This window comes from Cervus elaphus, chromosome 10 (assembly GCF_910594005.1).
Source record: "Cervus elaphus chromosome 10, mCerEla1.1, whole genome shotgun sequence".
NCBI lineage: Eukaryota > Metazoa > Chordata > Mammalia > Artiodactyla > Cervidae > Cervus > Cervus elaphus.
Window position 1 is genome coordinate 54,607,808 of NC_057824.1, and position 23,000 is coordinate 54,630,807.

At 55.3% G+C, this 23,000-nt stretch overlaps 1 protein-coding gene across 2 annotated transcripts in view; it reads left to right on the forward strand.

Moving 5' to 3' along the window:
* MAD1L1 (mitotic arrest deficient 1 like 1) overlaps window positions 1–23,000 on the forward strand; it is a 233,017-nt gene that overhangs the window by 153,492 nt on the left and 56,525 nt on the right. For both annotated transcript variants that reach the window (XM_043915437.1, XM_043915439.1), the window contains 2 exons: window positions 4,321–4,409; window positions 20,349–20,439. In XM_043915437.1, the coding sequence (XP_043771372.1) occupies window positions 4,321–4,409; window positions 20,349–20,439 (180 nt within the window). The remainder of the gene's footprint in view (window positions 1–4,320; window positions 4,410–20,348; window positions 20,440–23,000) is intronic.

Sequence of the window (23,000 nt, forward strand, 5' to 3'; positions counted from 1 at the left end):
CATACGGGTAATTTCTCAGCATGAGTGTTTTCATTTCAAGTGAAAACCGACATGCTGTAAATAGGAAGATGCTAGATTAGTCCCACCGAAGCCAGAATGCGGGCAGCAGCGTCTGGTGTTAGAACCGTACCTTGGTGTTCTGGAGCTCACAGCCGTCACTGTTGGACAGGAAGAGATGCGGGACCGGTGCTGGGGAGGAGCAGGCCCTGCAGCCCACCTGAGACCCCGCGAGGGGGCGGGCGGCAGAGCCGACGCACAGAAAGTTGACGGAGCCTGTGTCTACAGAGACGAGTCAGACGATGAGGAAAATTCTCCTTCCTGCTCCAGCAGCAGTAAGAGGTGGGCGGACGCGGGAGCCGCGGGTCCTGACGGACAAGCTGGCTCCGCCCATGGCTGGGCCCTGGACGTGCGGCTTCACCCTCCCCGAGCCCCAGGTTCTGAGAATAGGTGGTTTGGGTACTTTTTAAAATATGGAGTGGGTGAGGCAGGAGAGAGAAGGCCCCAGTTTTCTTGTCGACCGGATGTCCGAAGCTGACCTGGTTACAGACAGGAAGCCGCGCACGCCCATGGGGGGCGAGGAGCCTTTCTTTGCCACCGCGAGGCCAGCTGGGCCCCGCCCTGAAGCCCAGCAGGACCTGTGGGGCCTTCCCGGGTCCCCGCCTCTCGTCTGTGAAAGACCTTTACCTCCCAGGCTGTCCCCCAGTGCCAAAGAGCACATTTAATCAGAAAAGCAAGGAGACGCAGAAACAGAGGGAAACGGTCAACGAGACAGAGCAGTGATGAGTTCAGCTCTAGCAGGACGCCCAGGGCCTTCAGTTCCTCGAGGCAGTAGGTAGCTTCCTGGCCCGTGTGCTTCATTGTCTGCAGACACTAAGGCCCCTGCCAGCTCAGACGTTCACTAGGTGCTGACCCCCCGCATGTGGGCCCAAGGCCAGTTGGATCCAGAAGGTTGATGGTGTTGACGCCCAAAATACCCCCCAGTTACCTCCCCACAACAGAGCAGAAGAATGCCTTCAGGCCGCTCAGACACCCACAACCCTTGCCCCGATCTTGTCCTTAAAAGCCCTCCCTGAAAGCCGCCAGGGGCTCGGGGCCTTTAGCGTGAGCAGCCCAAGCTCCTCGCTCGCCCCAGGCTGGGCGCCCTGCAGTGAACACTTGCGGTCACTGCCGCCTGTGAGCTGGCTGACTCCACCGTGCATTGTGCGGTGATGACGTCAGGTGGGACTGCAGGCAGACATGCAGCTCTGGGACTCGGCCTGTAGGTCGGTTCGTGCCCAGGGGACCGGCGTGTCTGAGCCGCTGGACAGGAAGCAGGTCAGATGTTGGTCGGCAGGAGGTTGGCCGTCGGGGGCGGTTCCTGGACCCATGACTGCGAACAGGGCGCTCTCTGTGTGCGGATCTGCAAATGCCTCCAGAGGTACTACGTGAAAAAAATTAACATACAGAACAACGTGTAGGAAATGTCCCGTTTTTATAAACAATAAATACATTTTAAAGAAGGGAAGAACATCAGCCTCTTAGCTGGTAAACGCGTGAGCCGAGCCTGGGGACTGCAGGCTGGGCGAGGAACCAGGCAAAGCTGGAGAGAGGCTTCTCCACTTCATCCGTCTGAGTGCGATTCTGGAGGCTGCAGAGTGCCCGCGGGTTCCAGGACGAGGTGTGTGGGCCTCCGGCAGGGCCTGGCACAGGGCTGTGGGTCTCCAGGAGAGACCACCCCTGTGCCCTGCTGTCAGATCAGCCCCCGCCTGCACGGAACAGGGACCAGTTCGGATCGACTGCCGGGCCCACATTCCCCCAGGGGAACCCTAATCCTAACCTTGATCCAGGGAAGTTCGTGTCTGCAGGTGTGTTTGATCATGACCATGAAGGTGGAGACAGTGAGATGGGGGGCTCCTGGGTGACCACCACCAGCTGCCAGGTAGGAGGTGCGGATGGCATGAGAGAGGAGGGACTGGGCACTCAGGGTCAGCAGCACACGGACAGCTTGGTTCCCAGGAGGAGCTTTGTCCAAGCCCCAGCTTCCGAGCAGAGGTCTGGGGGCCTCTGGACACATGGACGCTGCTGGTCCTGAACACGACTGGGTTCTGCTCTGCTCGCCACGCCACATGGTGCGGGCATCATTGATGCCGGCCAGTGAATCGGGCCATCGCCCTGACCACGGGGCCACGCCGAGGGCCCCTGCCACCTCTGGGTGGTTCAGCTAGCGCGGCGGGCGCTGGACCCTGTCCTTCAGCGCTGGGAGAGGTGGAGGAGTTGGCTGTGGGCCCGCATGTAACTCAGCTCCACGAGGTTGTTCTGGGAGCTGGTCCCCAGGGTGCTTGTGTTTGGTCTGTGCTCCGGCAGGCAGGCTCAGGTCTCCCAGGCCCGCTGGCCCATTTAGGGGCGGGGTCTCCTCCAGGGACCTGACGGCCGGTCGGGGAGTCACAAGACTGAGTGTCTGGGGCCCAGGAATCTCTCCAGTCAGGTTGCCCAAGGAGGCCCTTGCAGGACTGGCCTGGAGGGCTCGGTTCAGGCATCAGCCTGGCCACAGACCCCGCCTCGGCGACGCCGCCCCACTCCCAGCCGGGGCCTGCAGCTGGTGTGGACCCCATGAGGAGCCTTCCTGGCTTCCCCTGTTCCCTCGGGGGCTCGGTGGGGAACTCACCGGGGTTAAAGTCCTCCCTGGGCATCAGGACAGCCAGACCAGCAGGAGTCCCGGGTGGGGCAGCGGGCCAGGAACAGCCGAGCTGAGTGTCAGTGACCTGCACGCAGGGGCAGGGCTGGCTGGGGGGCGGGGGTGGCACGCCCTGAGGGTGGGCTGGGGGATGGCTGGAGGCCAGTGTGGGGACAGTGGTCCTGCACCCGCGGCTGGCCACCTGGCCTGTCCTTCCGCCCGCCATGTCCCTTCGGGGCCCTCGGAGCCCAGGGCAGCTAGGGCCGAGCGCGCTGCCCACGGCTGGGGTCTGCCCCACCCCACGGGACCCACGGGACCACCCGCCCCGTCCCTGTCCCCCTTGGGTCCGCAGCTGGGTGTCCTCCCTGCTCTTCTCCAGCCTTGTCATGCCCCCTCCCACCCCAACCCCAAGTGTTACGGCAGCTCACTTCCTCGTTGCCTTCCAGACGGTCTGTGCGACTTGACATCCTGTAGAGGACTCTGACGCCCAAAATAAATAATGGATCAGGACTATTAGAACCCATCAAAGTGCTGCAGCGCTGGAATACGTTCTTTCCGGCTGCTGGGTCCCCTTGCCCCAGATTCTGACGTTTCCCGTCAACGTGCCCATGTGACTGTGTCTCCCTCCGTGGCTGTTGTGGAGACAAGAACTAAAACACCGAAGCTCTGTTTGCAGTAGGCCTGGCGGCAGACGAGAACCCAACGAGGAGGGTCTCCTCGCCTGCCCCCCACAGGGAAGTGGCTGCACCCCCGGGCTCCTGGGGCCCATGGTCCAGGCTGACCTCTCGCCCTGTATCTCCCAGGGCCCTGGTCCAGGCTGACCTCTCGCCCGTGTCTCCCGTGGTCCAGGCTGATCTCTCACCCGTGTCTCCCGTGGTCCAGGCTGACCTCTCGCCCGTGTCTCCCAGGGCCCTGGTCCAGGCTGACCTGTCGCCCGTGTCTCCCGTGGTCCAGGCTGACCTCTCGCCCGTGTCTCCCGTGGTCCAGGCTGACCTCTCGCCTGTGTCTCCCGGGGCCCTGGTCCAGGCTGACCTCTCGCCCGTGTCTCCCGGGGCCCTGGTCCAGGCTGACCTCTCGCCCGTGTCTCCCGGGGCCCTGGTCCAGGCTGACCTCTCTCCCGTGTCTCCCGTGGTCCAGGCTGGCCTCTCGCCCGTGTCTCCCGTGGCCCAGGCTGGCCTCTCGCCCGTGTCTCCCGTGGCCCAGGCTGGCCTCTCGCCCGTGTCTCCCGTGGCCCAGGCTGGCCTCTCGCCCGTGTCTCCCGTGGCCCAGGCTGGCCTCTCGCCCGTGTCTCCCGTGGTCCAGGCTGACCTCTCGCCCGTGTCTCCCGGGGCCCTGGTCCAGGCTGACCTCTCTCCCGTGTCTCCCGTGGTCCAGGCTGGCCTCTCGCCCGTGTCTCCCGTGGCCCAGGCTGGCCTCTCGCCCGTGTCTCCCGTGGCCCAGGCTGGCCTCTCGCCCGTGTCTCCCGTGGCCCAGGCTGGCCTCTCGCCCGTGTCTCCCGTGGCCCAGGCTGGCCTCTCGCCCGTGTCTCCCGTGGCCCAGGCTGGCCTCTCGCCCGTGTCTCCCGTGGCCCAGGCTGGCCTCTCGCCCGTGTCTCCCGTGGCCCAGGCTGGCCTCTCTCCCGTGTCTCCCGTGGTCCAGGCTGACCTCTTGCCCATGTCTCCTCACAGCTGGAGATGGAGCTGAAGATACTGAAGTCGCAGGCGGGCCCAGCTGAGCAGAGCTTCCTGTTCTCCAGGGAGGAGGTGAGCTCGCTCAGGTACGTCCTGCCCTGCCCTGCCCCTGGCTCCTTTGTGCCCACCCCCGCCGTGTTGTCTTCACACGTTCCCACTCTCCGCCCCCGCACCGGCTTGACTGTTGCTCAGCGGCCTCCTCCTGCCCAGAGCCCGGCATGGTGCTGTCTGCAGGGACCTGACTCTGTTTCACCCGCGGGCGCGCGTGTGTGACGACAGGCAGTGGGCAGTGCGGTGGGGGTGCCCCCGCGGGACTGGGGGGGCTCCTGAGGACGTGCTCGCTGGCCAGCGGGGCAGCTCTGGGGAGGCTCCGCTGTGTTCCCAGGAGCAGCAGGTGGGCTGACGGGAGGGGCTGGCCACTGCCCACTGGGCCTGTATGTCCTTCCTCCAGGCTGTGGGGGTGAGGGTCCCCGGGCGCCCCTGCCCCGCTCACTGTTCAGGAGCCTGTGCCCTCTGCCCCCAGCATCTCGCAGCCGTAACCACGGGGTCAGCGTCCTCCACGTGGCTGAGGGCTTCCTGGCTTTCCCGGGAAACTGCTCGGCCGGAGGACAGGGGCCGGGAAGCCCACCACCACCGTCCGCCCCGGTGCTTGGGAGGGCTCGCTCTGAGTGAACCCTGGCAGCTTCCCCTCCAGTCCTCCCCGCCCCCCACGCAGCAGGAGTGCTGCTGCGAGTCTTTTCCTGAAACCGCTGAGCCAGGAGCCCGGCTCCCACAGGGTCGGCGCACCCGAAGGCCGGCTGGCCACCGCCCACCCGCCGCCTTTGCACGACCTGCAGCCTTCCCGCGAGCCTGGTGGGCCGGGCGGGGTGGGCTCGGCCACGCGGTGTCACTCGTGCAGGGAGAGACGCTGCGGGTGGATCACACGTGTGAAACATACATGATACACGCAACACGTGTGACACAGCAAGTGTGCACGCGTGACATTTTGAAGCATGACTCTGTTACTGAAGAAAGCTGCGTGGAACTCAAGTAAAGACTTGAGCGGCGGCAGCTCAGGGGCCCCTCAGCTGGAACAGAGCTGGGCTCTTGCTCCCTGCCATCGCGGCTCAGCTCCGGCAAACCCCAGGCGCTGTCTGTGTTTCAGGGGCTGGACAGGCTCGTCTTCCTGAGAACGGGCATCTGTGTGGGGGCCGGCTCGTCCCCAGACCCCCCCAGGGCCCTCACTGCCCTCCGGGCCCCGCCCACCCAGCCCCAGGCCCATTCCAGCGGGAGCAGCCCCCTGCCTCAGGGCTGGGGGACCCTGACCCTGGAGATGCCCCCTCCCAGGATGGCTGTGCCCTGGGACACGCCCACACCCTTCCAGGCCACTGGGGCTCGGCTGTGAGCGGATCCCTGCCGAGCCCGCTGTGCGTGGTCTTGAGTACCCTTGTGGTACCGTGGTCAGGAGACAGGCCCTGCCTCAGAGGAGGGCACAGCTGCAGAGGGACGCGGCTACACGGCCACCACCCACGGCCCAGGCAGAAGCAGAACCCGTCCCCGTGGGCCTGGGCCTGGCCTGTGAACCACGGCGAGCATGCGGCTGCCCCGGACCCCGGTGCCCCCGGGCTGAGGAGGGTGAGGCTGCCCCGGACCCCGGCGCCCCCGGGCTGAGGAGGGTGAGGCTGCCCCGGACCCTAGTGCCCCCGGGCGGAGGGCTCGGTCTGGGGGGGAGCCACTGTCGGGGCCTCTGCGGCCCCACGCCCCTCCTGACCAGGGCCGCTCCATCGGGAGGAAGCCCACTCACTGGTCAGCAGGCCTGCTCTGCCTGCCTGCAGATACCCCCGTGAGCACAGCTCCTGCAGCACGCTTGGGCCCCGGCTCCCTGCTGCCCCGCTGCAGGAACCAGGGGGCGTCCCAGCCGGGGCTGTGCCCAGCCTCCACTCCTGCACGGACCCTGTGGCGGGCGGGAGGGGCGGCCTCCCCCGGAGCAGAGCCTCTGGGCCCGCGGTCCCGGCCTGCCCCGTGCTGCTCTCCGGAGGACCGCGGGCCGTCTGCTGTCCAGGGTCCTGAAATGTCACGGCCACGCTGTCGTGTCTCGGGCTGGGTGGCCCGTGGCCTCTCACACCCTCCAGCTCTTGGAAAGTCCCTTCGATTATTCATTGGTCATTTTTCCTCTTGTGTTTTCTCTGTTATTTCTTTCTGAAGCTGTTACTTAGATGTTGAACTTTCTGCATGCTTTCTGTTATAAAAACACTTTTGATCCTATCTTCTGTCATTTGTCTTTACTTTCTATAAAATGTTCTCAAATCTATCAGCCTGTTCTTACTTTATTTCTGCTGTCATACTCTTAATTTCCTGAGGTTTTTGGGTTTTTTGGTAGCGTTGTTGTTCTTTGAGTATTCCCTCGTGTGAGATATGTTCACTAGCTCTTTGATGTCAGTGATAGGACTTTCCGAGGTCTCCTTCAGCCCATGCCCCCTTCTCATCACGCTGCTTTCTCTGTCAGCGTGGAGGCTGGGGGAAGCTTCCTTCTGATGCTGCCCTTGCAGCCCTGGCGTCCGCTCACGAGGACGGGGCACCGGCCCCTCCCGGTCCCTCCTGGGCCTGGTGGGCCTGTGCTGGTGGCTTCTCTAGGTCTACCGTGGACGTTTCACCGTGAACCCTAGTGTCTTTGGGGAAGAGCCCCGTCTGGAGTTGGGCTGCCAGCTTCCGGGTGCAGGGCTGGGGCAGGACCAGGAGTTGGCATTCGTGGACACGGCCGTCCGTTGCCCTGCTGCCTGGAGCAGCTTTGCCCTCCACCTGCTGTGCCTCTGCTGCGAGACCTGCTCTCTTCTCTCTCAAGAAAATAAATGTCTGGTCTTCAGTGGGGGGTGAGGTCTTGCAGCATGGTGCTTGGCATGTCCAGGATGCAGTAAAACCCATCCTACCTGGAGTTGGGACAAGACAAGACCGTCGACAGACACAGCGCCACGGTGACTCAGACGGGGAACTGCCTGATGAGGACTTTACAGCAGCATTGTGAGAGTGCTTCTGCAAACAGTTATGCATCCTCTCTAAACAAATAACAAATTTCAACAAAGAAATAAAAATTGTTTTTAAAAAAAGAACCAAATATAAATTATACACCAGAAAAATACAATAACCAAAATAGAAAACTCAGCAGGTACGCCCCACAGTAGACTGCCAGGTCAGCAGAAACCCGTCAGCAGAGAGCAGGGAGACAGACTGGGAGCAAACAGGAGCAGAGCCTCGGGGACCCGTGGTGAGGAGACAGAGGGGGACCTCGCTTAGCTGGGGTCTCAGAGGGGAGAAGGGCGTTGAGGCTGAGAAGACACCCTAGGAAGTAATGACTGGCAGTTTCCCAGATCTGGTGAAGGGTATGGAACTACAGATTTCAGAAGCTCAGTGGAGCCCTTACATCATAAAACCGAAGAAACCTGTACCGTGACACGTGCTGATCAACCTCCTGAAAATTAATCACAAGGGAAAAGTCTTGAAAGGAGCTGGAGAGAAACACTATTATCTGCGGGGACATGGATCTGAGCGGCAGCGAGTTTTTCATCTGACACTGCAGAAGCCAGAGGAAATGCACAACATTTCTCAAGTTCTGAGAGAAAAGAGCTGTCAGCCAGCAAAAACATCCTCAGGGATGAAAGAAAAATCAAGACACCCTCCGCCGAAGCAGAGCTCAGAGAATCTGTCACCAGCAGACCTGCCCTTGATGAACGTCAGCGGAAGCTCCTGGGCATGAGGGGCACGGTGAGAGGGGAAAGCCTGGAACCTCCATGGGGAAAGGATAGCAGCACAGGGAAAGACAGGGAGACTCGTCCGGATGGCAGGGTGTCCTCGCGTTTCTGTGACTCATCCCCGAGGGTGAAAGCCTGGAGCGTCCCGCGATGCTGGTGCTCGGCACACGAGGTGGGAGCCTCGAGCCCCGCTGATTTGACAGCGGGCAGGGGAGTCTGTCCGCGCCGGGAAGCCGTGTTCCGTGTGTGCAGCTCCACGCTGCCAGCAACAGTAAGAAATGCGTACAACGCCGTGTATCCAAAACGCTGCAGAATGAGATTCTAGAAAGTGGCCAGGGAACCCACAGGAAGGCGAGAGAAGGGAGACAGAGGGAACGAACAGGGAACTTGAGTGAAGTGGCAGATGTAGTCACCAGGAAATCAAGTCACGTTTAATGTAGACGCACTAATTGGGAGACAGACTGGCAGCGTGGGTACGAACACGACCCAGTTATATTTTATCTACAAGACCCGCTTCAGCCATGACAACACAGGAAGGTAGAAGCAAAAGAATGAGAAATGACGTGCCGGGCACGCATGAATGTTTTTAAAGTAGGTGTGGCTTGTGCTGATGGAATAATGTCAGGTACAATACGGCGGGCCAAAAGGGACCCTGCGTGAGGCTCTCTGCACAGAAGCGTAACTTCCACTCACGAAGCCGAGTGGTGGCCTGGGAGGAGGCGTGGGCAGATCCAGCTGTGCGGTCAGGACCCGGCACAGTGCTCGCAGGAGCAGCAGGACTGAAGCGAAAGGCAGCAGAGACGCGGAAGGAGTGAGCAGGACCTGGTCGGCCACAGAGGCACGGCGGGACGGACCACACCCGGTCGCGGAACGGCATGTCCTGGGGCGTCAGCTTCTCCCCCCCGTGTGTTCTGTGTCCAGAAGGAGCTCGATCCAGAAGTCAGTGCCAGGGGAACCCAGGGGAGTCTCCTGGCAGTTGGAGATTAAACACACTGTTAAACAGCCCGGGTGTGAAAGAGGACGTCTCGAAGGAGAGGGATATACAGCCAAGAGATGGTGAAGACATACCTGTGAGAGTCTGTGGTTCGGGCAGAAGTGCCCGGCCCTGGCTGTCTGCTCTAGGAGAGCAGGCGGATGTCTGGTTTATAATCCAGTCTCCAGACCTTGGAAAAAGAAGGGCAAAGGGAACCCAAAGCAAGCAGAAAGGAGGTACTCGTAAAGAGCAAATATAATGAAAGGAGAAAAACGGAAAATTACTGAAGCAGAAAGCCAGTTCTCTGAAAATTAGTGAGCCTCCAGCAAAGGTGACGAGTAGAAAAAGAGGAGGCCCAGAGCATCAGTACCTGGGAGGACCGGGGACGCCTCTACAGAGCCTCCAGCCGTTGAGAGCATGTGGGGATGTCATGAGCAATTTATGCTCACAGAAGCGTCAACTCGGGGATGATGGACCACTTCCTCAAAAACCAAGGACTCCCACACCTCAGCCAAGACGAACTAGATAATCTGTATCAACTTGTGTGCGTGTGTGTGCTGAGTCACTCAGTCGTGTCTGACTCTCTGGGACCCCGAGGGCTGTCGCCCTCCAGGCCCCTCTGTCCATGGGATTTTCCAGAGAAGGGTACTGGAGTGGGTTGCCATTTCCTCCTCCAGGGGCTCTTCCCGACCCAGGGATTGAACCAGAGTCTCCTGTGTTGGCAGGCGGATTCTTTACCACCGAGCCACCTGGGGAGGCCCCCTGCCTCGTCCTATAAACGTTGAAAACTTGCGTTCACGATTGCAGTGCTTCCCCCAGAGGATGTTGCCAGGTCTGTGTGTTGTCGCTGCAGAACTGTAAACGCTGAGGATCGGTGACATCAGCTTTGCACAGTCTGTTTAGACAGCGCGGGAGGAGGTGGCCGGGCTTGTGGGGGGGTCTCCAGAGGGACGCTGGTGAGCTCCTGGCGGTGGTGGCCGCCCGCGTGGCAGCACCCGTGGGGCTGTGCTGCTTGCCACCATCGACAGGCTGCGTGAATAGGACGCGCGCCGCCTCCTCGGTTTGTGCCGGCTCCTGCAGTTCCTCCCTGAGAAGTGGGGGAAAGAGAGAGAGACTCCAAGCTGCTTTCAGAAGTGAGCTCCCCGTGACGCCGTTTCCGAGACCTTCGGGGCTGTTAGTGGTGGAAACTTCTCGGCATGTCCACGGCTGGTCCAGGGCTTAGCTCTCTTGTGTCATTTACCATGATGCTTCTGTTTTCCAACTTCTAAGGTTTTTTGGACACTGTGACTTCTATTTTCTTTGTCAATTCAGAAGTAGGCCTCACAAGAAGTCAGGAAGACCCATGCTCTCATTTTAAAGGAACTTTGAGAGAGGTTGCACTTAATTGTAAATGTAGAAGCCACCATCTTCAGCTGAAGTCTCTAGCGATTTTTCTGTTGATAACCATTGTGTGCAGTGAGACCGACACCATTTAAACCTTGACTCTCCACTTTGTCTTGTAACACTTTTCTGTGTTTCTGCAGTCTTCGTGTAAACATTAACCCTTAGTTTGTCTCATACTACAGTTGACTACTCCCCTTTTGTAACTTGAATTATTTCATGTTTTCCGCTGCTGAGAACAAGCTGTGATGAATATTTCTGCATGAACTGTTGCCCATGTTTTTACATACACACATGCGTGTTTTCTGGGTCCCAGACATCCGATGGTACTTGCATGTAGGATTCCGATGCATTATGGTTGTGAAACTAAGACACCCTCCCCGCCCCCATCAGCAGCTGTCGTAATCTTTGCGCCAAAACAGCTGACGTTCACCCAGTGCTTCCTGTGGGTCAGACTCTGCACCCCAAGCTTCCCCTTCAGTGCCAGCCCTGAGGGATTTTAAACGCCCGTGTCGTCAGGGCGTACTCCACACACGACAGGATGTGTTCCTTCTAATGCCCAGTGTCATGGGGCATCGAGGGTGGGGCCGTGGGAGTTGTCCCCCAGAGAGCAGATCTCAGACAGCATGTTGCCTTGGAGAAGCTTAAAACAGTGACTGGACTTCCCTGGTTGCTCTGTGGTGAAGAGCCCTCCAGCCAATGCAGGAGACACGGGTTCGATCCCTGAGTCGGGAAGATCCTCTGGAGAAGGGAATGGCAACCCACTCCAGTATCTTGCCTGGAAAAGTCCCACAGACAGAGGAGCCTGATGGGCTACAGTCCACGGAGTTGTGTAGTCGGACATGACTGAGCATGCACGCGTGAAAACAGTGAGTGAAGTGAAAGCCCGTCTGCTTTTGCTTATCACCATGTTCCTCCAGATCTGAAGAATGTCAGTGGTCAAACACTCCACTTCCACCCACCCACCCCACCAGACACCACAGTCACACTTGACAGATATGTGCCCCTGCTTGTAATCACCATCACGATAAGCTACAGAACGTATACCAGGAGGCTTGTTACCTTTGACTTCTAGAATTGTCATATAGCTGTTGTTGTTCAGTTGCTTAACTGTGTCTGACTCTTTGCAACCCATGAACTGCAGCACGCCAGGCTTCCCCGTCCTTCACTGTCTCCTGGAGTTTGCTCAAACTCTTGTCCATCGAGTCTGTGATGCCATCCAGCCATCTCGTCCTCTGTCACCCCCTTCCGGCCATCTCGTCCTCTGTCACCCCCTTCTCCTCCTGCCCTCAATCTTTCTCAGCATCAGGGTCTTTTCCAGTGAGTTGGCTCTTCTCCTCAGGTGGCCAAAGTGTTGGAGCTTCAATGTCAGCATCAGTCTTTCCAAATTGTCTTTTTCTTGGTGTACAGTCCCAGGCATTTTAACTACTTGCCCCTTAATCAGAGCACAAACTAAGGCCGTCACTTCAGAGCCCCCTCCTGCTGTCAGCTGATGATCGCCCCCGCATACCCGCGGTCCTGCTGCAGCCTCTGATCTGCTCTCTTCCCCACAGTTTCGTTTCTTTCTCAGTAATGTCCTATAAATGGAGTCCTACAATTTTAATCTTTTGAGACTAGTGTCTTTCTCTCAGAAGTGAAATTCCTCCATGATGTTGTCACCATGAAGTCCTTTATTTTCTGATTACTGTATCTTTCTATCAAGCTTGGAAATCAGGAAATATGAATTTTCCCAATTTGTTCTTTTCCAAGGTGGTTTCAACTCCTCTGACGTCTTAACCATTTTAAGTCTTCCTATCCATGAACATGGTATATCTCCCCATCTATTTAGTTTTTCTTTAATTTCTTTCAGCAATCTTTTGCAGCTTTCAGTATACAAATCTTTTACCTCCCTGGGTAAATTAAAACCTAAGTAGTTTGCTCTCTTTGACGCTCTTGTAAATGGACTGATTTTGTTAAATTCCTTTTTTATTCAGATTTTTCATTGCTGTTGTTTAGAAATGTAGCTGATTTTTATCTATATTGAAACATATTAGTCATTTCAGCCAAAGATTTGTTTATTTTGTTGATCTTTTCAAATAACCAGCTTTTGGTTTTGTTAATTTTCTTACTGTTTTTCTGTTTTCTGTGTCATTTATCTCTGTTCTAGTCTTTATTACTTTCTTCCTTCTAGCATTGAGCTCAATTTGCTCTTCCTTTTCTAGTTTCTTAAGATGTATACTCATGTTATTGATTTGAGATCCTCCTCTTTCCTGGTGGCTCAGCTGGTAAAGAATCTGCCTGCAATGTGGGAAACCTGGGTTCAATCCCAGGGTTGGGAAGATCCCCTGGAGAAGGGAGTGGCTACCCACTCCAGTATTCTGGCCTGGAGAATTCGGTGGACAGAGGAGCCTGGTCTACAGTCCATGGGGTTGCAAAGAGTAGGACATGACTGAGTGACTCACTACTTTGCTTTCTTTTAAAATGTAGGCATTTAAGGCTATAAATTCCCCAAGAGCCTTGCTTTCATTGGTATCCTGTGTTTTGTGTTCACGTTATTTTCTCAAAGTATTTCCTAATTTCCTTGTGATTTCTTCTCTGATCTATTGCTTGAGTCTGTTGTTTTAGTTTTCACATATTTGTTTTCCAGTTTTTTTTTCCTATTACTGGGCTTTACTTTCATCTCATTGAGTTAATTCCGTTAGATCAATAAACTTAGCTTACTGAGACTTGTTTTGTAGCCTGACACGCGGTCTTTTCTGGAGAATATCCATGTGCACTTGGCCGGAACGTCCTCTGCTGTTGGTCTAACTGAGTCACAGGTTCCCAAGCGTCCTGCTTCCATGCTGTACTTGTTCCTTTTTATAACTGGGTCATATTCCACTGATGGATATACCACAACTTAAAAAAGTGTATCTGGTCACTTCCTGAAGGATATTTGTGTTCTTTTCAGCTTGGGGCAGTTACGACTAGAACTGTTATAAACATTTGTGTGCAGGTTGTGTAGGGGCAATGATTTCCATTTCTCCAGGGTAGATACCCCAGAGTGGAATTTCTAAGTAATGTGTTCAGTGTGTGTTTGGCTTTGGAAAGTAGTTTGGTGGTTATTTAAACAGAACTGCGTGTGAGTTTGGGTTCTTCTGTGTCGGCACTTGGTATTGTCAGTATTCTTATTTTATTTAGCCCTTCTGCTGGGTGTGTGATACCACACACCATGGCTGTCTCACCATGGCTTTTCACGTGTTGCCTGGGAAATCCCATGGACAGAGGAGTCTGGTGGGCCACAGTCCGTGGGGTTGCAAAAGAGTTGGACACGACTTAGTGACTGAACAACAGAAACAGAAAGACGAGAGGGAAATATCCACCCTGGGAAACGGTAGCAGCACATCCAAACGACGCGCTTTAAAGGAAGAGACAAATGAAGTGAGAAAACAGCTGCACTGAGTGGAAATGAGAACTCGGCGGCTGGAGTGTCTGCCCAAGCGGCTAGTGATGTTGAGCGTGTTTTCATTAGTTGTAACCTGTTTAGCCTTTTTGGTGAGATATCTGTTTAAATATTTAGTTGTTTTTTTCTTGTTGCTGTTCTGTTGGGTTTTTTTTTTACTTATTGTTGAATTTTGTAAGTTCTTTATTTATAGTGGATATGTGCTTGTCGAATACGTGATTTGCAAATATTTTCTTTTACTCGGTAGCCTGTTTTTTTCATTATCTTACCAATGTCTTTAACAAAAGTTTTAAATTTTAAAAAAGTCCAATTTATCAGTTTTTAGATATTGAGTCTGAAAACTTTTTGCTTAGCCTTGCGTATCAAAGATGTTCTCCTTTGTTTATTTCTTAAAATTTTATGATATCACATTTTACATTTAAACTTCTGACCCATGTTCAGTTGAAGCCGGTGTAAGACATGAGGTTTAGGTGAAAATTTATTTTTGCCTAAAGATGTTTAATTCCTTCCGGACAATTCATGGCAAAGGCCGCCCTTCATTGGTGGAATTGCCTTTGTGTCGTTGTCACAGATCATTTGGGCATCTCTCTCTCTTCTGGACTCTCTGCCTTGCTGTACTGATCTCGGTGTTTATCTCATCACCACTGTCTTGATTACTTGTAGCCTTGGGGTAAGTTAAAATCTACCAGAGTGACTCCTCTGATTTAATTCTTCTTCAGAGTTGTTTTAGGTGTTCTAGTTCCTTTGACTTTCTGTATAAATTTTAGAGTTGGTTTGTCTAGATCTACACCCCCCCCCCAAAAAAAGAAGTCCTGCTGGAGTTTATTGGCTTTGTGTTAAATCAGTATGTCATTTGGGAAGAACTGACGTTCTCGTTGTGTTGGGTCTCCCATTCCATGAACACAGTGTCTGTTTATTTACATCTTTGATTTTTTTCATCAGCATTTTGTCTTTTCATTATACAGATTCTGCATGTTTTATTAGATTTATGCCTAAGTGTGTCTTTTATATCAGTCGTAAATTTTGTTTTACTTTGCCTTACTGTTATGTACTATGACTGCATAGAAGTGACTGATTCTTGAGTTGTTCATCTGATATCCTGTACCTTACCAAATTCACTTTTCAGTCCTGTGAGGGTTTTTGGTGTTTATTTTTGGTTGATTCCTTGGGGTCTCACTGCGCAGATACTCCTGTCTCTAAATTATCTGAGCTTCCCTGATGGCTCAGATGGTGAAGAATCCGCCAGCAGTGCGGGAGACCCAGGTCCGACCCCTGCGTCGAGAAGATCCCCTGGAGAAGGGAATGGCTACCCACTCCAGTGTTCTTGCCTGGAGAATCCCATGGACAGAGGAGCCTGGCGGGCTACAGTCCACGGGGTCATAAAGAGTCAGACACGACTGAGCGACTTTCATAAATTGTCTGTGTCAGTTTCACGTCTTCTCCGAGCAGTGTGCCGGAGGTTAACCAAAGGTTAAGACTTCCAGGCTGGTGTTGGAGTGTCTGCCCTGTTCTGGTCTTGAGGGAGCTCCTAGTCTTTTGCCATTGAGAATGATGTTAGTCGTAGGTTTTTGTATGCGTATCAGGATGTAGGAGTTCTCTTCCATTCTTGATCGGTCTTTTATTCTTGGTTTGTCATGAACAGATGTTGAACTTTGTCAAATCCTTTCTTTTTCCACGGATTGATACAATTGTGTTTTTTCTTCTTTGAGCTGCCAATATGGTAGTTTATATTGATTTATTTTTCAATATTGAACCAGTCTGACATCACAAGATAAGTCTCCTTGGCTGTCACTGTTCTTTCGTATTGCTGGACTCAACTTGCTCATGTTTTGTTGATGATGTTTTCGTTGATGAGGGATACGGGTGTGTGGGTTTTGTTTATTTTCTGTCCTCATCTGTTTCTCTTCGAGCGTAATGCTGGCCTCCTGTGCCAAGCTGGGAATTATTCCTTCTTTTTTCTGGATGAGATTGTGTAGAATTAGCATTATTTCTTCATTAAATGTTTGCACCCTGTGAAACCACGTAGGCCTGGATATTTCTGTTGTGGAAGGCCTCTGAAGGCTGGGTTGCGGGTTTTGTGTGGGCGATGTGGCTGGGCCACAGGCAGTTGTCCATGCGGACGCCCGCGTGGCTCCCGTGTGTGTCTGCAGGGCCCAGGGTGGGCTCCCCCGTTCCTGGCGCTGCTGCCTGGCCTCTTCCGCCGGAGCCTCACAATTTAATTGGTCTTTCCAGAGGAACAGTGTCAGATTTCTTTCATTTTTCTCATTGTTTTCCTGTCTCATTGATTTCTGCGCTTTATTAGTTCTTCTTGCTTTGGGTGTACTTTTCCCTTTTTTCTTTCTTTAGTTTCTTAGGGTGGGAACTTGGATTGCTGATTTGAGGTTTTCCTGTTATAATGTAAGTGTTTAAGGCTACAGATTTCTCCCTAAGCACTGCTTCAGCTGCGCCCCACACCTGGCCCCGCACCTGAGGTCTGTCGTGTTCTCACTTTCCTTCATCACAGATGTTCTCTGATCCCATCGTCTCCCTTCAGCAGTGTTATTCTGGTGTGCTGCTGCGTTTTCCAGGGCGTCGATACTTCCCTCTTGTCTGTTTTTGTTGTTCAGCCACGAAGTCGTGTCCAACTCTTTTGCAACCCCATGGACTATAGCCCACCAGACTCCTCTGTCCATGGGATTTCCCAGGAAAGAATACTGGAATAGGTTGCCACTTCCTTCTCCAGGAGATTTATCTTCCCAACCCAAGGATTGAACCCGTGTCTCCTGCATTGGCAGGCAGGTTCTTTACCACTGAGCCACCAGGGAAGCCCTTCTGTTATGGATGCCTGGTTTAAATTCCATTATAGTCCGTGAATTAGTTTGTATAGTTTTCATTTTTTAATTTGCCAGTGTTTATTAATGTCCCAGGAATATGCTCCGTCTTGGAGAACGTTCTGTCTGTACTCGAGAAAAGCGTGTGTTGCACAGTGTCAGGTGGAACGTTCTGTGAAGTCCTGGTGGACTGCGGGTCCTTGCTCAGCATCTGTCCACAGGTTTAACTCCTTGGCAAGGAGCTCTGACATCTCCAAACATACTTGTGGATTTGTCTGTTTTTCCTTCCAGTTGTCATTTTCCGTTTCATGTGTTTTGAAGCTCTGCTTTTAGGAGCATGTTCATTTATGGTTATTGTGTCTTCTTGGTGAATAAACGGTTTTACATTTTTGAAATGCCTCTTTTTTGGGCAGCCACTGTCTAGACATCTCCCCTGAAGTCTCTTTTGTCCAGCCACCCCAGCGTCCATCCTTCCCTCCTTGCCCCTTTCTTCCCTTGCTTCCCCTTGTCCAGCTGGTGGCGGTGATTCAGGATGACTGTTGGTTTACAGGAGGGTTGTGTGGGTAGCACCGAGTGGGCCACATAGCTCGTCCCTGTCCCTCATTATCAGCACCTCCATTTCTTGGTTTTATTTTCCGCCACTTTGCAGGGCCTGCAGGTGGCCCGTTGCACAGTCCCAGCCCACGTGTGTCTGGTGAATCCCTTGATGGGCTGATGGGCTGGCTCTGGGGAAGATGCCTGAGTTTTGGGCATCAGGTCAGGGGTGACACGCTGTGCACAGTTCCCGCTTCACTTCCATTGTAAACAGGAGGAAGCAGGAAGCCCTTTGAACACTGCGCTCATCGGCCCCCTGGACTCCACAGTGCCCCGTTCCTAAGCACTCGGCCACGCCCCCTGAGAGCTAATGACGTTGTCTCCTGCCTTCCAGCCCCGCCCCAGCATTGCCGCTGCCCACTCTCTGCTGCTTTGTCCGGGGCGTCTAACTGGGGGCTGCCTTTCCGTCCACTGGATCCTCTCTCTACCTTTTTTTATTTTAATATTGTTTTTAAAATACTCATTTATATATGTGGCCACGCCAGGTCTCAGCTGTGGCGTGTGGGGTCTTTAGTTGTGACGCGTGGCATCTCGTTCCCTGACCACGGATCAAGCCTGGGCCCCTGCATTGGGAGCACAGAGGCCTAGCCTCTGGACCAGGGCAGTCCCTCTCTCTGCCTTTTAATTGGGGGTGTTTAGAGCATTTACATTTAATGTGATCATTGTGTGGTTACCTTTGACCTTGTCTTATTTTCTTTTCTGTTTGTCCTATCTCCATTCCCGTTTTCCTGTATTTCTGACTTCCTTTGAACTATTTGCATGTTTTTTTATGATACCATTTATTTCCCTTTTCGGCCTATTAGTTGTCGCTTTGTCTTTTCTTAGTGGCTGCCTGGGTTTTTAACGCTCACCCTTCACTTATCCCCATCTGCCTCCCAGTGACAGATGCCTCTTCACATGCAGCGTGCAGTCTACAGCTGCTTGCCTCTGTCATGCAGCCCTGTGTTCTGGCTGTCACACATTTTATCTGGACTTAAACCCCAGTATGTTTTTATTGGTTTTGTTTAATCTCTTTTTAAAACAGTGATTTAGGTATTTTCTAAAGATTTAAATAGCATGAAGCCAGTTTTGCTGCTCCCGCCTCGGTGGGTCCTCTCCCCTTCCGCCTGGAGGCTTTCCCATCACATTCCCTGCGGGGCAGGCCGGCCCAGGATAAATCCTCTGCTTCTTTGTGCCTGAGAACATCTTCATTTTGCTTTTGTTTTTTGAAAGATATTTTCACTGGGAATAGAATTCTAGGTTGACATTTTTCATTTCTTCCAGCATTTGATAGATTTTTCTCCTCTTTCTCACTTGCGTTTCTCTGCTGAGAAATCTGCTGTGTTGCTCCGTGGGTAGCATTTCCTTCCTGTGGCTGCTCGTAGGGTCTCCTTATTAGCACTGGTTTTAAGCACCCACATTGTTCCATGCATTGGGGCTGTTTGCTTATCTTTCTTGTGCTGGGATTTGTGTGGCTTCTGGAGTCAGTGGCTTTATACTTTGATCACATTTGGACCCTTCTGCAGTATTTTTCTGTACCCCGCCCCCCCCGACCCACGGGGACTCCAGTTACACATAAATCCTGCTTCATGAAGCTGCCCCACTGCTCACGCTGCTCTCTCCGGTTTTGAAGATTGATTTTCCTCCCTGTGCCACCATGGTAGTTTTTATCACCCTGTCTTCAAGTGCACTAAACTTTTGTCCTGCAGAGTCTCATCCATCATGAATCCCATCCAGTGTTTTTCATCTCAGACACTGCAGCTCCCACCCAATGGAACGTGCCTTTATTCCAGGAGCTTTTAATAACTTTTCATGTCCATGGATGCTGATTTAATGCCTGTGTAGTTCTTTCTTGGTTATGCTCCTCATTGTGGGTCATGTTTTCCTAGTTCTTTCAATGCCCGGTAACCTCTGACTGACGGCAGACCGTGTGTGTCAGCTTGTTGGGTTCTGAACGTTTCTGTGTCCCTATAAATCTTGGTGCTTTTTTCAGAGGTACAGTTAGGCCCCTTGGAAAGAGTTTGGTCCCTTCCAATCTCACTTTTGTTGATTTGTGAGGCCATTCTGGAGCAGTTCTGTCTGAAGAAAATCACCCTCCCACTCCCGAGTCGACCTTCCTGAATGACCCATGGGGCGTGAGTCCTCCACCCTGCTGGTGGGAGAGGCTGTGTCCCTCGCCCTGTGTCAACGCTTGGCCCTGCTTCCTGGGCACTTTTTTATTTTTCATTTTATTTATTTACGTTCGGCCGTGCTGGGTCTAATTGCTGCACACCAGCTCTCCTCTAGTTGTGACGAGCAGCGGGTCTCTCTGTCGTCGCGCGCACGGCCTCTCGTCACCGCGGCCTCTCCTGTGCAGGGCACGGGCTCTGTGGAGTGCGGACTTCAGTAGCTGCCGCACACGGGCCCTAGAGCGCAAGCTCAGGAGCCGTGGCCGCACGGGCTTCGTTGCTCCACAGCCCGTGGGATCCTTCCGGATCAGGGATCGAACCTACGTCTCCTGCGTTGGCAGGCGGAGTCTTCACCACTGAACCAGCAGGGAGCCCCCAAGCACTTGTTTATTTTAAACTATATCAGCGCAGTTTCTGTAAAACATGAAGACAGAAACAGCCACCTTCTCACAACAGCGAAGGCCTACCTGCGCGCCTGCCGCCGCCCCGGGCTTGCGTGGCCTCTGGGCCCTCGGGGCGAGAGCGCCTGTGTCTGCACCCTGCCCTGGTGGCCCCCAGCCCCAGCCACATCCACAGCCCATGTTGTGTGTCTTTTCTGTGTTTTCATGGAGTTTGGTCCTTTTCTTGATTCTCGAGTCCTCCCCAGGGTGTGGTCCCACGTGTGGGGTGGACCAGTGGGCACAGGGCACACAGACCCCACCTGCCCCCCGTTAGTCTCCCTGTCCGCTTGGCGTTGCGGTCAGCACCCCCTCCGCCCCCCATTAGTCCCCCTGCCCCCCAGCGTCGCGGTCAGCGCCCCCCATAGACACTGTGCTCACCCCCACCCCCTGCTGTGTTTTCAGGGCTGTTCCTGGCTGTCCCCTCCCTGTGTCATATTTTCACAAGTGCCTATTTAACCGTGTCATGGCCCTTCCCTGTTCCCTGCCCAGAGGCCGTGCTGCAGTGGGCCTCCGTCACGGTCTGCTCCCCTCGCAGGTTGAAGGTTGAGGAGCTGGAAGCGGAGCGGAGTCGCCTGGAGGAGGAGAAGAAGGCGCTGGAGGCGCAGCTGGAGCGGCTCACCCTGCAGGTGAGTTTGTCCAAGGCGCGCCCACCCTCCTGCGAGGCTCCCGCGCCACAGCCGTCCACTTCCCGGTGAACGGGCCAGACTGACCCGGGGGCCTGTCCCCTCCAGACGCCCTCGCTGGCTGAGGGCTCGGGTCCCGAGCCCGTGGTGGGCACCCCCGCCTCGGGCCGCGCTGCCGCCCCCCAGCACCTCCAGCCCCGTATGCTTCGTTGATGCGCAGCCTGTTTTCCCGACCGCTCCCTGCAGAGCCCCTGCGGCGCCCGTGGCGGGTATGCTGGCCGTGCTCCCGGGGGCAGAGGCCCAGCAGAGGGTCCCGGTCAGCCTGCAGCTGTGAGGGCCCGTAGCTGTTTACACTGTTGCAGTGTTACTTTTTCATTTTTATCCTCCTGTCTAAATTGTTCTCAGGCAAGAAACCTGCAGGTCTGTGATTACCCAGATTCTGGACAGGCCATTGATTTTTGTCTTGACACCTATTAGAGGCAAATCAAATCTCTTTTTTATTCCCGATTCCTGGAGACGGGAGACGTGACATCCTTGATGGAGCACGGTGCCGGGAGCCGCGCTGGTCGGTGTTCAGCTCCGGACCTGTCATCTCGCTCGGTTTTAATTGGGCCGCAGTCCTGACGCGGGGCGGCTGCTGGCAGGTGAATCCCCGGCTGCCCGTCAGTGGCCGCGGTGGGTCAAGCGCGCCCGAGGTCATGGCTGACAGCTCCCGGGCCTTGGGACAGGGCTTAGCCAGTCCTGCTGAAGCCGACAGTCACGAGGTGCCGCCGCGGCCCCGCTGCGGGTGTCGGGGGTCAGACCAGGACAGAGGTGCAGTGAGCACGGTCAGTCAGTGGGTGCGGGGGCTGGGGTCCACGATGTCGAGCACGTCCAGCCTCCTGGGCCCCAGGCGGGCCCCCGTGGGCTGGGGCATCTGCGTCTGTAGACCTCAGCTGGAGCCCTCCTCCTCGGCTGGGTGGTCTCAGGCGTGTCGTGCTTTGCCATCTGAGTCCCCAGCACGTCCTTTATAAAATGGGGGGCGATGAGCCCCCGTGGGGGATAACAGGAGTGGCTGACAAGGGCTCAGGGGCCATGTGTGGCCACACCATTGTGAGGGCAGAGACCTGGTCCCTGGGCCATGGAGGCCGCAGGAGAGGCAGGCGCCCTGCAGGTGGCCTGGCTGGCCCCAGGCTTGGTCCATGTGACCGCAGCGTTGCGGACCAGAGTCCGGGTCAGGGCGGGGGATGCAGGCTGGGGGTGGCTCGGCACACCGCCCCCCAGCTTGTGTCTGTCTGTGGCGCTGCCGGCCTGCTCCTGATGCAGCCCCCCTCCCCTCTCCCCTGGAAGAGTCTTCACGGCGGGCTGCTTCAAGGAAGATTGATTAAAATCAGCTGCAGTTTGACTTAATTGGGAACATATGCTTGGAGAGGGAGTCGACTAGTTAGAACTTCTTGTAATTAGTTCACAGCTGGTTGGTGAGGCACGCGCTCCAGTTACTGCTCAGAGCCGAGTGCGTGGCTGCCCGTCTGCCCGCTGGTGCCTGGCAGGGCTGGGCGATGGTGCCAGGCGGGCTCCTGGCCACTCATTCTGTGCCATGTGGCCTGTCCCGGTCTTCTGGGGCTGTCGGCTCTTCCCACTGCGTCTGGGGTGACCCGCGTGTCCCTAAAGTAGGCAGCCATCAGGGAGACGAGCCCTGCTTAGCGACGGCAGGACTGAGGCCGCAGGAGCCAGACACGCCTGGCTGTTTTGTGAAGGCGGGATGTTCTGATACAGGCTGCTCTCGAGCAGACCCCCTGAAACTCTGGGCCTGAAGCTGCGGGGGTCCTCTGGGAACCAGACTCTGCGGGTCACACTCCCGGTGCCCCAGGCCTGTGGCGCCCCGCCCTGCCCCCACCTGGCTGTGCCCAGCGCCCTCCTCAGCAGTGGGCCCGGGGCCTGCTGTTGGTCCTGCCCCTCCATGGTGGTGGCCCTGGTCTCGGTCTGCTGGCCGGGACGTGGAGCTGACCCCACCTCCTGCCGGCTGTGGTGCAGAGCCTGGTGACCTCCAGCCAGGAGCACTGCTCCGCCGAGGTCACTGCTCTTCGTGACAGCGTCACCTCGATGGTGCCCTGTGTGTCCACATCGTGGGCCACGTCTGGGGCTGTCGGCCAGCGAGCCACCTGGCGCTCTGGGGAGCGGCCCGAGGGTCAGACACACTGCAGCTCTGGGCCTGATGGCCACTGGTCCCCCAGCAGGGCCCCTTCCGGTGAGGAGCAAGCCTTCCGCAGGCGGGCAGGAGGCCTCGGGCCCTGTGGCTCCCCTGGGTCCCAGGAGTGGAGCCAGCGTGCTGACGCAGCCCTACCTGTTTCCCGACGTTGCAGACGTGGTCAGACATACAGCAAAGTTGCAAGAGTTTCTCCGTGAGCACCCCGTGTCCCCCCTGCTGGGGACACTCTCCCTCGGCCGCCGTGACGCACCTGTCCGCCCCTTCCTTCCATTAGTCCTGTCTCTCTTCTTGACGCATTTTAAAGCAAATTGCAAACATCTGTACCTCTAAATGCCTCAGCACGCGCGTAATTAGGCAGAATTCATCTTTGGGGTTT